The following is a 16,016-nucleotide window of genomic DNA, read 5'->3' as shown; positions in this document are numbered from 1 at the left end:
GTACCAGTAATGGGCTGGGACTCCCTTTATTCACAGGAACTCCACAAATGACAGCCCGGAGCCATCTCTATTTACTGGAACTGTACCAGTGATGGGCTGGGACTCCCTTTATTCACAGGAACTCCACAAATGACAGCCCGGAGCCATCTCTATTTACTGGAACTGTACCAGTGATGGGCTGGGACTCCCTTTATTCACAGGAACTCCACAAATGACAGCCCGGAGCCATCTCTATTTACTGGAACTGTACCAGTGATGGGCTGGGACTCCCTTTATTCACAGGAACTCCACAAATGACAGCCCGGAGCCATCTCTATTTACTGGAACTGTACCAGTGATGGGCTGGGACTCCCTTTATTCACAGGAACTCCACAAATGACAGCCCGGAGCCATCTCTATTTACTGGAACTGTACCAGTGATGGGCTGGGACTCCCTTTATTCACAGGAACTCCACAAATGACAGCCCGGAGCCATCTCTATTTACTGGAACTGTACCAGTAATGGGCTGGGACTCCCTTTATTCACAGGAACTCCACAAATGACAGGCGGGGATCCTCTCGATTTGGAGGAACTATATCAGTGATAGGCAGGGACACTCTATTTACAGGAACTGTGCCAGTGACTGGCAGCCATCCCTTTATTTACAGGAAATGCACCAGCGATGGACGGAGCCCTTTTTACTTACTGGAACTGTATCAATGACAGGCTGGAAACCTCCCGATTTGCAGAAGCTGTACCAGTGACAGGCAGGGACACTCTCTGTTTACAGGAACTGTGCCAGTGACAGGCTGGGACCATCTCTATTTACAGGAACTGTACCAGTGACAGGCGGGGATCTATTTTATGTACAGGAAATGAATCAGTGACAGACCCCTTCTGCTTATAGGAAATGTACCAGTGACAGGCCGGTACACTATTTACAGGAACTGTACCAGTGACTGGCAGGGACACCCTTTGTTTACAGGAAATGCACCAGCGACAGATGGAACCCCTTTTATTTACAGGTACTGTAGGAGTGACAGGCTGGGACTACTTCTGTTTACAGGAACTGTACCAGTCACAGGTCGGGACTCTCTTTATTTGCAGGAACTGCACAAGTGACAGGCGGGCACCCTCTCTATTTACAGGTACTGCACCAGTGACAGGCAGTGACCCTATAGGAAATTTACCAGCGACGTATGGGTCCCCTTCTGCTTACAGGAATTGTACCAGTGACAGATGGGACCCCCTTCTATTTACAGCAACTGTACCAGTGACAGGCTGGGAACCTCTTTATTTACAGGAACTGTACCAGTGATTGGTTGGGAACCTTTTCTATTTATAGGAATTGTACCAGTGGCAGACGGGGACCCCTTCTATTTACATGAACTCTACCAGTGACAGGCAGTGATCCCCTTTATTTATAGGAAATGTACCAGTGGCAGATGGGACCCATTCTATTTAAAGGAACTGTATTAGTGACAGGCCGGGAGACCCCCTATTTACAAGAACTGTCATGATGTGGAGATGCCGGTGATGGACTGGGGTTGACAATTGTAAACAATTTTACAACACCAAGTTATAGTCCAGCAATTTTATTTTAAATTCACAAGCTTTCGGAGATTTTCTCCTTCCTCAGGCAAATGTTTGGCTGAGGAAGGAGAAAATCTCCGAAAGCTTGTGAATTTAAAATAAAATTGCTGGACTATAACTTGGTGTTGTAAAATTGTTTACAAGAACTGTAGCAGTGACAGGCTGGAAACCTCTATGTACAGGAAATGTACCATTGTCATAAGAACATAAGAAATAGGCGCAGGAGTAGGCCATAAGGCCCCTCGAGCCTGCTCCGCCTTTCAATCAGATCATGGCTGATCTTCAACCTCAACTTCACTTTCCTGCCCGATCCCCATATCCTTGATTCCCTTGGAGTCCAAAAATCTATCTATCTTAGCCTTGAATATACTCAACGATTCAGCATCCACAGCCCTCTGGGGTGGAGAATTCCAAAGATTCACAACCCTCTGAGTGAAGAAATTCCTCCTCATCTCAGTCTTAAATGGCTGACCCCTTATCCTGCAACTATGCCCTCTAGTTCTAGACTTTCCAGCCAGGGCAAACAACCTCTCGGCATCTACCCTGTCAAGCCCCCTCAGAATCTTATGTGTTTCAATGAGATCGCCTCTCATTCTTCTAAACTGCAGAGGGTACAGGCCCATTGTACTCAACCTCTCCTCACAGGACAACCCTCTCATCCCAGGAATTAATCTAGTGAACCTCTGTTGCACCGCCTCTAAGGCAAATATATCCTTCCTTAGATAAGGAGATCAAAACTGTACGCATTACTCCAGGTGAGGTCTCACCAAAGCCCTATACAATTGTAGTAAGACTTCCTTACTGTTGTACGCCATCCCCTTGCAATAAAGGCCAACGTGTCATTTGCTTTCCTAATTGCCTGCTGTAACTGCATGCTAACTTTTTGTGTTTCTTGTACCAGGACACCCAAGTCTGTCTGGACACAAACATTTAATAGTTTCTCACCATTTAAAAAAAAATTCTATTTTTCCTACCAAAATGAATAACCTCACATTTCCCCACATTATACTCCATCTGCCACCTTCTTGCCCACTCACTTAACCTGTCTATATCCCTGTGCAGACTCTTTGTGTCCTGCTTACTGATTACTTTCCCACCTAGCTTTGTATCATCAGCAAACTTGGATACATTAAACTCAGTCCCTTCATCCAAGTCATTAATATAGATTGTAAATAGCTGAGGCCCAAGCACTGATGGAATCATAGAAAAATCATAGAAAATTTACGGCACAGAAGGAGGCCATTCAGCCCATCGTGGCCGAAATGAGCCACCCAGCCTAATCCCACTTTCCAGCCTTTGGTCCGTAGCCTAGTAGGTCATGGAACTTCAGGTGCACATCCAGGTACTTTTTAATTGAGTTGAGGGTTTCTGCCTCTACCACCCTTTCAGGCAGTGAGTTCCAGACCCCTTCCACCCTCTGGGTGAAAAAATGTTTCCTCAGCTCCCCTCTAATCCTTCTACCAATCACTTTAAATCTATGCCCCCTGGTTATTGACCTCTCTGCTCAGGGAAATAGGTCCTTCCTCTCCACTCTGTCTAGGCCCTTCATAATTTTGTGCACCTCAATTAAATCACCCCTCAGCCTTCTCTGTTCCAAAGAGAACAACCCCAGCCTATCCAATCTTTCCTCATAGCTAAAATTCTCCAGTCCTGGCAACATCCTCATAAATCTCCGCTGTACCCTCTCTAGTGCAGTTACATCCTTCCTGTAATGTGGTGACCAGAACTTTACACAGTACTCCAGCTGTGGTCTAACCATTGTTTTATACATTTCCAGCATCACGTCCCTGCTCTTATATTCTATGCCTCGGCTGATAAAGCAAAGCCTTCTTAATCGCCTTATCTACCTGTCCTGCTACCTTCAGGGATCTGTGGACATGCACTCCAAGGTCCCTCACTTCCTTGTACACCTTTCAGTATCCTCCCATTTATTGTGTACTCCCTTGCCTTGTTTGCCCTCCCCAAATGCATTATCTCACACTTCTCTGGATTGAATTCCATTTGCCACTTTTCTGCCCACCTGACCAGTCCATTGATAACTTCCAGCAGTCTACAGCTTTCCTCCTCACTATCAACTGCGATCCTTGCAGTACCCCACTAGTTACAGCCTGCCAACTTGAAAATGACTAGTTTATCCCTACTCTCTGTTTTCTGACCATTAACCATCCATGCTAATGTGTTACCCCCAACCCCATGAGCCCTTATCTTGGGTAACAATCTTTCATGTGGCAAGTGACAGGCAGGGAACCCTTCTGTTTACAGGAACTGTATCAGTGATAGGCTGGGATCGCCCTCTATTCACAGGAATTGCGCAAGCGACAGGCAGGGACCCCTTTTATTTAGAGGAACTGTACCCGTGACAGGCAGGGAGCCTCTCTATTTATAGGAACTATATCTGTGACAGGCTGGGACATACTATTTATAGGAACTGTACCAGTGATGGACAGGGAACGTCTCTATTTACTGGAACTGTACCAGTGATAAGCTGGCACAGACTCTATTTACAGGAACTGTACCAGTGACTAGCAGTTACACATTCTCTTTACAGGAACCATACCAGTGATAGGCCAGGAATCCTTCTATTAACAATAACTGTACCAGTGACAGGCTGGGATCGCCCTCTATTTACAGGAACTGTACCAGTGATAGGCCGGGAACCCTTCTATTTACAGGAACTTTTTAAAAATTCGTTCATGGGATGTGGGCGTCGCTGGCAAGGCCAGCATTTATTGCCCATCTCTAATTGCCCTTGAGAAGGTGGTGGTGAGCCGCCTTCTTGAACTGTTGCAGTCCGTGTGGTGAAGGTTCTCCCACAGTGCTGTTAGGAAGGGAGTTCCAGGATTTTGACCCAGCGACGATGAAGGAACGGCGATATATTTCCAAGTCGGGATGGTGTGTGACCTGGAGGGGAACGTGCAGGTGGTGGTGTTCCCATGTGCCTGCTGCCCTTGTCCTTCTAGGTGCAGAGGTCGCCGGTTTGGGAGATGCTGTCGAAGAAGCCTTGGCAAGTTGCTGCAGTGCATCCTGTGGATGGTACACGCTGCAGCCACAGTGTGGCAGTGGTGAAGGGAGTGAATGCTTAGGGTGGTGGATGGAGTGCCAATCAAGCGGGCTGCTTTGTCCTGGATGGTGTTGAGCTTCTTGAGTGTTGCTGGAGCTGCATCCATCCAGGCAAGTGGGGAGTATTCCATCACACTCCTGACTTGTGCCTTGTAGATAGTGGAAAGGCTTTGGGGAGTCAGGAGGTGAGTCACTCGTCGCAGAATACCTAGCCTCTGACCTGCTCTTGTAGCCATAGTATTTACATGGCTGGTCCAGTTAAGTTTCTGGTCAATGGCGACCCCCAGGATGTTGATGGTGGGGGATTTGGCGATGGTAATGCCGTTGAATGTCAAGGGGAGGTGGTTAGACTCTCTCTTGTTGGAGATGGTCATTGCCTGGCACTTGTTTGGCGTGAATGTTACTTGCCACTTATCAGCCCAAGCTTGGATGTTGTCCAGGTCTTGCTGTATGCGGGCACGGACTGCTTCATTATCTGAGGGGTTGCGAATGGAACTGAACACTGTGCAATCATCAGCGAACATCCCCATTTCTGACCTTATGATGGAGGGAAGGTCATTGATGAAGCAGCTGAAGATGGTTGGGCCTAGGACACTGCCCTGAGGAACTCCTGCAGCAATGTCCTGGGGCTGAGATGATTGGCCTCCAACAACCACTACCATCTTCCTTTGTGCTTGGTATGACTCCAGCCACTGGAGAGTTTTCCCCCTGATTCCCATTGACTTCAATTTTACGAGGGCTCCTTGGTGCCACACTCGGTCAAATGCTGCCTTAATGTCAAGGGCAGTTACTCTCACCTCACCTCTGGAATTCAGCTGTTTTGTCCAAGGCTGTAATGAGGTCTGGAGCCGTGTGGTCCTGGCGGAACCCAAACTGAGCATCGGTAAGCAGGTTATTGGTGAGTAAGTTAGCACTGTTGACGACACCTTCCATCACTTTGCTGATGATTGAGAGTAGACTGATGGGGCAGTAATTGGCCAGATCGGATTTGTCCTGCTTTTTGTGGACAGGACATAGCTGGACAATTTTCCACATTGTCGGGTAGATGCCAGTGTTGTAACTGTCCTGGAACAGTTTGGCTAGTTCTGGAGCACAAGTCTTCAGCAATACAGCCGGGATGTTGTCGGGGCTCTTGCTGTATCCAGTGCACTCAGCCGTTTCTTGATAACACGTGGAGTGAATCGAATTGGCTGAAGACTGGCTTCTGTGATGGTGAGGATATCGGGAGGAGGCCGAGATGGATCATCCACTCGGCACTTCTGGCTGAAGATGGTTGCAAATGCTTCAGCCTGTACCAGTGACAGGCCAGGAACCCTTCTATTTGCAGGAACTGTACCAGTGACAGGCAGGGACATGCTCTATTTGCCGGAACTGTAACAGTGATAAGCTGAGATCGCCTTCTATTTATAGGAACTGCACCAGCGACAGGCAGGGACCCCTTCTATTCACAGAAACTGTACCAGTGACCCCTTCTATTTCCAGAAACTGTACCAGTGACAGGCGGGGACACCGTTTATTTATAGGAAATGTACCAGTGACAGGCCAGGAACCTTTCTATCTGCAGGAACTGTAACAGTGATAGGCTGGGATAGCCCTCTATTTATAGGAACTGCACCAGCGACAGTCAGGGACCCCTTTTATTTACAGAAATTGTACCAGTGATAGGCGGGAACACCGTTTATTTATAGGAAATGTACTAGTGATAGGCTGGGAACATCTCTATTTAAGGGAACTGTACCAGTGACAGGCTGGGAATCCTCCTATTTACGGGAACTGTACCAGTGACAGGCTGGGAATCCTCCTATTTACAGGAACTGTACCAGTGACAGGCTGGGAATCCTCCTATTTACAGGAACTGTACCAGTGACCGACAAAACCCGTTTTATTTACAGGAACTGTATCCATGACGGGCAGGGAGCCTCTCTATTTAGCAACTGTACCAGTGACAGGCTGGGATCGCCCTCTAGTTACAGAAACTGCATGAGTTACTGGCAGGGACTCCTTCTATTTACAGGAACTGTACCAGTGTCTGACAGAACCCTTTTTATTTGCAGGAACCATACCCATGATGGGCAGGGAGCCTCCCTATTTATAGGAACAGTACCAGTGACAGGCTGGACCCCTCTCTATTTGCAGGAACTCTACTAGTGACAGGCTGGGATGCCCTCTATTTACAGGAACTGTTCCAGTGACCGGTCGGGAAGCCTTATATTTATAGGAACTGTACCAGTGACAGGCAGGGCGATTTCTGTATTTACCTGAACTGTACCCAAGACAGACTGGTACCCCTTTTTGTTTACAGGAAGTGTACCAGTCACAGGTCAAGACTCCTTTAATCTACAGGAACTGAACCAGTGACTGGCCGGAACCCCTAATATTTACAGGAACTGTACAAGTGACGGGTAGGGCGATTTCTGTATTTACATGAACTATACCAGTGACAGGTGGAACTCCTCTATTTACAGTAGCTGCCCCAGTGACCGGCTGGGACCCCTTTTATTTACAGGAACTGTACCAGTGACAGGCAGGGACCCTCTCTATTTACAGGAATTGTATCAGTCACAGGCTGGGAACTCTTCCGTTTGCAGGAACTGTACCAGAGACAGGCAGGGACATCCATTATTTGCAGGAAATGTACCAGTGACGGGCAGGACCCCCCTCTTCATTTATAGGCTTTCTATCAGTGACGGGCGGGCACCCTTTCTATTTACAGCAACTGTACCAGTGACAGGCGGGCACCCTCGCTATTTACAGGAATTGTGTACCAGTGACAGACGAGGACCCTCACTATTTATAGGAACTGTACCAGTGATAGGCCGGAACCCATTTATTTGCAGTGACTATACGAGGGACAGGCAGGACATCTCTTCATTTACTGGAACAGTACCTGTGACGGACTGGAACTCCTTCTATTTACAGGAACTTTACCAATGACAGACCAGGAGCCTCTCTATTTATAGGAACTGTAGCAGTGACAGGCTGGGAACCCCTTTTATTTACAGGAACTACCAGTGACCAGCCGGAACCCCTTTTATTTACAGCAACTGTACCAGTGACGGGTAGGGCTATTTCTGTATTTACATGAACTATACCAGTGACAGGTGGAAACCCCTCTATTTACAGTAACTGTCCCAGTGACCCGCTGGGACCCCTTTTAATTTACAGGAACTGTACCAGTGACAGGCAGGGACCCTCTCTATTTACAGTGTTAATTGTATCCATGTGATTTATATCAATTAGTATTAATTGTGATCAGGTGGTGCATATCAATTGGGAACTCTCCTGTATCCATTTAGAAGAGAGCTGATCTAGGGTGTGGTGGTAATGTGGATCTCTGTGAATGAAGGCTTGAAGCAACTGAAGACTAAGCTATAGTATTCTATCCTTCACCACCTGGCTATCCAGTTTATAACTACAGGAAGTGTCCCAGTGATGGGCCGGGACCCCTTCTATTTACAGGAAGTGTCCCAGTGACGGGCCGGGACCCCTTCTATTTACAGGAAGTGTCCCAGTGACGGGCCGGGACCCCTTCTATTTACAGGAAGTGTCCCAGTGACGGGCCGGGACCCCTTCTATTTACAGGAAGTGTCCCAGTGACGGGCCGGGACCCCTTCTATTTACAGGAAGTGTCCCAGCGACGGGCCGGGACCCCTTCTATTTACAGGAAGTGTCCCAGTGACGGGCCGGGACCCCTTCTATTTACAGGAAGTGTCCCAGTGACGGGCCGGGACCCCTTCTATTTACAGGAAGTGTCCCAGTGACGGGCCGGGACCCCTTCTATTTACAGGAAGTGTCCCAGTGACGGGCCGGGACCCCTTCTATTTACAGGAAGTGTCCCAGTGACGGGCCGGGACCCCTTCTATTTACAGGAAGTGTCCCAGTGACGGGCCGGGACCCCTTCTATTTACAGGAAATGTCCCAGTGACGGGCCGGGACCCCTTCTATTTACAGGAAGTGTCCCAGCGACGGGCCGGGACCCCTTCTATTTACAGGAAGTGTCCCAGTGACGGGCCGGGACCCCTTCTATTTACAGGAAGTGTCCCAGCGACGGGCCGGGACCCCTTTTATTTACAGGAAGTGTCCCAGCGACAGACAGGGCGATTTTTGTATTTACAGGAATTGTACCCGTGACAGACCGAGACCCCATTTATTTACAGGAACTGTACCAGTGACAGGCTGGGACCCCTTTTATTTACAGGAACTGTTTACATACTGACAGCCCAGTATCCCTTCTGTTTGCAGGAAATATAATGAAGAAAATATTATAAAGAATAGTCAGCACGGATTTCAAAGTGAAGGTCAGGCTTGACCAATCTTATTGAATTCTTTGAAGAAGTAACAGAAAGGATAGACAAGAGTAATGCAGTAAATGTAATATATTTGGATTTTCAACAGGCTTTCGTTAAGATACTGCATGGTAGATTCATGACTAAGGTCAGAGCATGTGGAGTCGGGGAACAAGCAGCAAAATGGATAGCAAGCTGGCTACAAGTGGGGTTAAAGGTAGCTACTCAGACTGGCAAAAGTTGGGATGTAGTGTTCCACAAGAATCGGTGCTGGGACCACTGTTCACCATTTACGTTATCGATTTAGACTCATGAATTGGGAGTACAATTTCATAATTTGCGGATGACACCAAGTTGGGAGTATAGTTAATACTGAAGAGGACTGTGACAAAATACAGGAAAACATTAATAAATTTGTAGAATGGGCGTGTAATTGGCAAATGAATTTCAATATAGGTAAGGTGGTACATTTTGGTAGGAACAATAAGGAGGCCACATACTGCTTGGATAATAAGAGTCTAAATGGGGTAGAGGAGCAGAGGGATCCGGGGTTCAGATACACAAATCACTAAAAGTAGCGAAGCAGGTTAATAAGGCCATAAAAAAGCAAACAAAGCACTGGGGTTCATCTCTAGAGGGCTAGAATTAAAAAGCAGAGAAGTTATGTTAATGTTGAATAGAACCTTGGTTTGCCCACACTGTTAACAGTTCTGGTCTCCATGTTATAAAAAGGATATAGAGGCACTGGAGAAGGTGCAAAAAAGATTTACTAGGATGATGCCAGAAATGAGAGGTTATGCCTATCAGGAAAGATTGAACAGGCTGTGGCTCTTTTCTCTAGAAAAGAGAAGACTGAGGGGTGATCTGGTAGAGGTCTTTATGATTATGAAAGGGTATGATAGGGTGGACGTAGAGAAGATGTCTGCACTTACGAGGGAGATCAGAACTAGGGGCCGTAAATATAAGATAGTCACTAATAAATATAATCGGGAATTCAGGAGAAACTTCTTTACCCAAAGAGTGGTTAGAATGTGGAACTCGCTACCACAAGGAGTTGCTGAGGCGACTAGCAGAGATGCATTTTAGGGGAAGCTAGATAAACATGAGGGAGAAAGTAATAAAAGGATATGCTGAAAGGGGTAGATGAAGGAGGCTCATGTGGAGCTTAAACACCGGCATGGACCAGTTGGGCTGAATGGCCTGTTTCTGTGCTGTACATTCTGTGTAGGAACTGTGCCAGTGACAGGCCGGGACGCCTTTCTGTTTACAGGAACTATACCAGTGACAGCCCAGTATCCCCTCTGTTTACAGGAACTGTACTAGTGACAAGCAGGGACCCCTTCTACTAACAGGAATTGTACCAGAGACAGGCCGAGATACCCTCTATTTACAGGAACTGTAGCAATGACAAGCCAGAACCCCTTCCAGTGACAGGACTTGTACCAGTGACAGGGTTTCTTTCTATTCACAGGAACGGTATCAGTGACAGGCCGGGACCTCCTCTGTTTACAGGAACCACTTCTATTTACAGGAACTGTACCAGTGACCGGCCTGGACTTTCTATTAATAGGAACTGTACAAGTGACAGACCCGAAGCTTTTCTATTTACAGGAACTGTAGGAGTAACAGGCTAGAACCATTTCTGTTTACAGTAACTACGCCAGTTACAAAATGGGACCCTTTTTGCTTACAGGAACCATACCAGTGACAGCGCAGTATCCCCTCTTTTTACAGGAACTGTACCAGTGAGAGGATGGACCTCCTCTACCTACAGGAACTGTACCAGAGATAGGCTGGGGCCCTCTCTGTATTTATAGCAACTATACCAGTGAAAGGCCAGTACACCCTCTGTATTTACAGGGACTGTACCAGTGGCAGGCCGCGATCCATTCTATTTATGGGAACTGTACCAGTGGCAGGCCGCGATCCATTCTATTTATGGGAACTGTACCAGTGGCAGGCCGCGATCCATTCTATTTATGGGAACTGTACCAGTGGCAGGCCGCGATCCATTCTATTTATAGGAACTGTACCAGTGACAGGTTGGGACTCCTATTTACAGGAAATGTACTAGCTTCACGATCTCTTTCTATTTATAGGAACAGTAGTAGTGACAGGCCAGGACTGTTTCTTTGTACAGGAACCATACCAGTGACAGCGGAGTATCCCCCCTTTTTTTTACAGGAACTGTACCAGTGAGAAGTAGGACCTCCTCTACTAACAGGAACTGTACCAGTAACAGGCTGGGGCCCTCCCTCTATTTATAGGAACAGTACCAGTGACAGGCCAGGATCCCTCCTTTTTGCAGGAACTATACCAGTGACTGTCTGGGACCCCTTCTATTTACAGGAACTGCACCAGTGACAGCCCAGTATCCCCTCTTTTTATAGGAACTGTACCAGTGAAAGGTGAGACCCCCTCTACCTATAGGAGTTGTACCAGTGACAGGCTGGGGCCCTCTCTGTATTTATAGCAACTGTACCAGTGTCAAGCCAGGACCTCCACTATTTACATGAACTGTACCAGTGACAGCCCAGTATCCCTTCTGTTTGCAGGAACAGTATCAGTGACAGTCCGGGACCCCCCTCTATTTATAGGAATTGAACTAGTGAAAGGCGGGGACATCCTCTTTATTTATAGGGGCTACGAGTGACAGATGAGGACCCCCTCGTTATTTACAGGAACTGTACTAGGGACAGGCGGGCAACCCCTCTTTATTTACAGGAAATGTATCAGTGACAGGCTGGGACCCCTTTTTACAGGAACTCTTCGGATTGAGAGCCACAACTAATCAAGAGGCATAACTTTAAAATTGAATCTCAAAACAGACTCACCAGCACCATCGATCAATTTCTATTTTAGACTCACGGCAATTTTGGCCTCAGCTACGAAGTCTTCTGCAAACAGATTTCAAAACCAAAGCAAAAATCTTTGACGGAAGGAATCCAACTGCCGTAAATCTTCCATTGATTGCTTTAATTTTCCTTCTGATTCTGCTACAGTTGAACGAACTTGTGGTTGGGGATACCAATGGTAAACTCTATGTGTATAAGAGCGATGACTGCAAGCCATGGGTTACCCGATCTTGCATAGGGATGGTATGTACTGAAGCTTCGTTTTCATTGTTGGGCTTTTTCTTTTTTTACTAAAGCAGGCTGATTCATTTTCCCCTTTGCTTTCTTTTGTACTCATTCAAGTGCCAAAAACAACATGAAATTTGGAAGTTTGAAGTAAGAAAGAGATCTGCTCCAATTTCCTTTTTTTAATGCTTGGAATGGTAGAACCTGGGTTATATTGTAATACTCAATAAAGTGGGGGATCAAACCTCAGTCATGCTCTTGTGGGGAGGCAGAGGGCAGAGATTTTCTACAGAGAGACTGTTTTCACTGCTTTTAAATGTTGTCCAGTTAAATTGAAGTATTTGCAGAGAGAAACCAAAGGGTGGGAAGAGCAGAAAATAGCCATTTGAGGAGGAGAGGGGGTGCATATTTCATTCCTTTCACTGTTTTTTGAAATGGTGGTTCGTACTGGAGCTGTTAGCCCTGAGCCTTATAATTTCATTCCATTCATATTTGTTTTGTTTGTATAGTTTCTAGTCCTGGACTTTGGTCGTCATTTTTCAACAGAAGAAATGCTAGTTTGCTTCTTCCTTCCTTGTCACAGGCACAACCTTTCAAATGAAGGCTCTGTTTGCTTGTACATGTGGATGTAAAAGATCCCATGACTCTATTTGAGGAAGAGCAGAGAATTTTCCTGGTGCCCTGACCAACATTCCTGCCATCAAAAAAACTGGTCATTCATTTAATTTGCTGTTTGTGAGCTCTGTGTGCAAGTTGATTGCCATGTCACAGTGACTGACCTTCAAAAGTAATTCATTGGATATGGAGCACTTTGGGATATCCTCAGGACATTATAAAAGATGCTATATAAATGCAAGTTTTTTCCCCCTCTTTCCTTTTGTTTTTCTCTCCCGCCAAATTGAAATAAAAGAATTTAGAATGTAATCATTGTTATTTTGAAGTGTTTCAAGTACAAATGGGGCCCTGATGGAAAAATTTTCTCTTTATTTAAAATACTAAAGCGAATATAAATAACCAGGTTCAGATCTGGAATGTCTTAATCTATTTTCAATGCTCGAGTACTAGGTTTTGAATCAATTACTGTTGAAAGTGCAATGTGATTTGAATACCCAACCTTGTTACAAATGGTAAAGTTTAAAAAGATAACTATGGATAAGTGCCCTCACACATAGATGCTTATGGTTCTACATCTTTGATGGTGCTTATCAGTAGTTCCCTTCTCTTTTCAAAGAGGAGGGCTAGATATGTGTTTTTTTACATTTCCTTTAAGGAAGGAGAAAACACATGCTTTGTAAAGTCGCTGTATAGTTTTTCACATGGTACATATATGAGAATACATTGGCAGATTTAGGGCTGTCACTATAGACATTCTGCATTATAGAAATTGGATTCTAATAAAATTCCCCATTGCTTATAATGGGGAAATAATTTGGGTATGCTAATTAAATACATATTGCCAAATTGATGTTGCTGGATAAAAGTGTGAAAGTGTGGCTTCATGTGCTCAGCTGAATTTTGTCTGTTTGTAGGTAACTTGTGTTGGTGTAGGAGACATCTGCAACAAAGGGAAGGTATGATATCTCTTGCATTGAACTTCTAAAACTGATTGCTAATAGTTTCTTTGAGAAGGATGTAATTTTCAGATCCTCAGTGGATTTCAGAGATGAAGGTAGCTGGGAAAATGTTTTTTGTAACAACAAAATGGAGCAAATCATGAACTTTTGAAATAAAAACAGAAAATGCTGGAAACACTCAGGTCAGGCAGCATCTGTGGAGAAGGAAGCAGAGTTAATGTGATGATCTTTCATCAGAGCTTTTATTTCATGAAGTTTTGAACTCTACCTAAGGAGACTTTGACGGGAAAAATGATCTAGTAGTCTATATATAAAAGTCTTCTGTGTATATATATGTATATACATGAGGTCCATAGGGTATCTCACTTCAAGGGTAGTCATCATACCTTAAGATTCCATACCTCAAAAGTGTATTCATAGGACAAAAATCGAGATTAGGGTAAATATCAAAATATAAGGAGACTAAGCAATCGCACACCAAGATTTATTAATGATGGTGGAGGACAATTAAACAACTAACGGAAGGAGGAGGCTCCGTGAACATCCCCATCCTCAATGATGGCAGAGCCCAGCATTTGAGTGCAAAAGACAAGGCTGAAGCGTTTGCAACCATCTTCAGCCAGAAGTGCCAAGTGGATGATCCATCTCGGCCTCCTCCCGATATCCCCACCATCACAGAAGTCAGTGTTCAGCCAATTCGATTCACTCCACGTGATATCAAGAAACGGCTGAGTGCACTGGATACAGCAAAGGCTATGGGCCCCGATAACAACCCGGCTGCAATGCTGAAGACTTGTGCTCCAGAACTAGCCGCGCCTCTAGCCAAACTGTTCCAGTACAGCTACAACACTGGCATCTACATGCCAAAATGGAAAATTGCCCAGGTATGTCCTGTCCACAAAAAGTAGGACAAATCCAATCTGGCCCCATCAGTCTACTCTCAAAGTGATGGAAGGTGTCGTCGGCAGTGCTATCAAGTGGCACTTACTCACCAATAACCTGGTTACCGATGCTCGGTTTGGGTTCCGCCAGGACCACTCGGCTCCAGACCTCATTACAGCCTTGGTCCAAACATGGACAAAAGAGCTGAATTCCAGAGGTGAGGTGAGAGAGACTGCCCTTGGCATGAAGACAGTATTTGACCAAGTGTGGCATCAAGGAGCCCTAGTAAAATTGAAGTCAATGGGAATCAGGGGGAAAACTCTCCAGTGGCTGGAGTCATAGCTAGCACAAAGGAAGATGGTAGTGGTTGTTGGAGGCCAATCATCTCAGCCCCAGGACATCGCTGCAGGAGTTCCCAAGGGCAGTGTCCTAGGCCCAACCATCTTCAGCTGCTTCATCAATGACCTTCCCTCCATCATAGGGTCAGAAGTGGGGATGTTCGCTGATGATTTCACAGTATTCAGTTCCATTGGCAACCCCTCAGATAATGAAGCAGTCCGTGCCTGCATGCAGCAAGACCTGGACAACATCCAGGCTTGGGCTGATAAGTGGCAAATAACATTTGCCCAGACAAGTGGCAGGCATTGACCATCTCCAACAAGAGAGAGTCTAACCACCCCCCTTTGACATTCAACGGCATTACCATCGCCGAATCCCCCATCATCAAGATCCTGGGGGTCACCATTGACCAGAAACTAATCTAGACCAGCCACATAAATACTGTGGCTATAAGAGCAGGTCAGAGGCTGGTATTCTGCAGCGCGTGACTCACCTCCTGACTCCCCAAAGCCTTTCCACAAGGCACAAGTCAGGAGTGTGATGGAATACTCTCCACTTGTCTGGATGAGTGCAGCTCCAACAACACTCAAGAAGCCCGCTTGATTGGCAACCCATCCACCACCAGTGCACTGTGACTGCATTGTGTACCTTCTACAAGATGCATTGCTGCAACCCGCCAAGGCTCCTTTGATAGCACCTCCCAAACCCGTGACCTCTACCACCTAGAAGGACAAGTGCAGCAGGCGCATGGGAACACCACCACCTGCACTTTCCCCTCCAAGTCACACACCATCCTGACTTCGAAATATATCATCGCTGGGTCAAAATCCTGGAACTCCCTACCAAACAGCACTGTGGGAGAACCTTCACCACACGGACTGCAACGGTTTAAGAAGGCCGCTCACCACCACCTTCTCAAGGGCAATTAGGGATGGGCAATAAATGCTGGCCTTGCCAGTAACACCCACATCCCATGAATGAATAAAAAATTTAATTATACAATGCTGATTAGTGGGTTTTCCGACCTAAATTTGGATTATAACTATTCAGCAACAAACTCAAAATGAAGCAGTAACCACTTCCATTTACTAAATAGTTACCAAACGACAATGAGTAATTACAAGAAAATTGATCAATCAAATCTCTCAATAGATTTTTTTTCAAAATTGTTTGGCAGCCATGTTGCTTTCAGATCCACCTCATTATATAGATCTGATAATTA

At 45.9% G+C, this 16,016-nt stretch overlaps 1 protein-coding gene across 4 annotated transcripts in view; it reads left to right on the top strand.

The window, feature by feature from the left end:
* Positions 1–16,016, top strand: part of itfg2 (integrin alpha FG-GAP repeat containing 2) — an 86,601-nt gene that overhangs the window by 9,619 nt on the left and 60,966 nt on the right. For all 4 annotated transcript variants that reach the window (XM_067999662.1, XM_067999661.1, XM_067999664.1 and 1 more), the window contains exons 2-3: positions 11,922–12,017; positions 13,529–13,570. In XM_067999662.1, the coding sequence (XP_067855763.1) occupies positions 11,922–12,017; positions 13,529–13,570 (138 nt within the window). The remainder of the gene's footprint in view (positions 1–11,921; positions 12,018–13,528; positions 13,571–16,016) is intronic.

The sequence above is a fragment of the Heptranchias perlo genome, chromosome 18 (genome assembly GCF_035084215.1).
Source record: "Heptranchias perlo isolate sHepPer1 chromosome 18, sHepPer1.hap1, whole genome shotgun sequence".
Classification (NCBI taxonomy): Eukaryota; Metazoa; Chordata; class Chondrichthyes; order Hexanchiformes; family Hexanchidae; genus Heptranchias; species Heptranchias perlo.
This window is presented reverse-complemented; position numbering and strand designations above follow the sequence as displayed.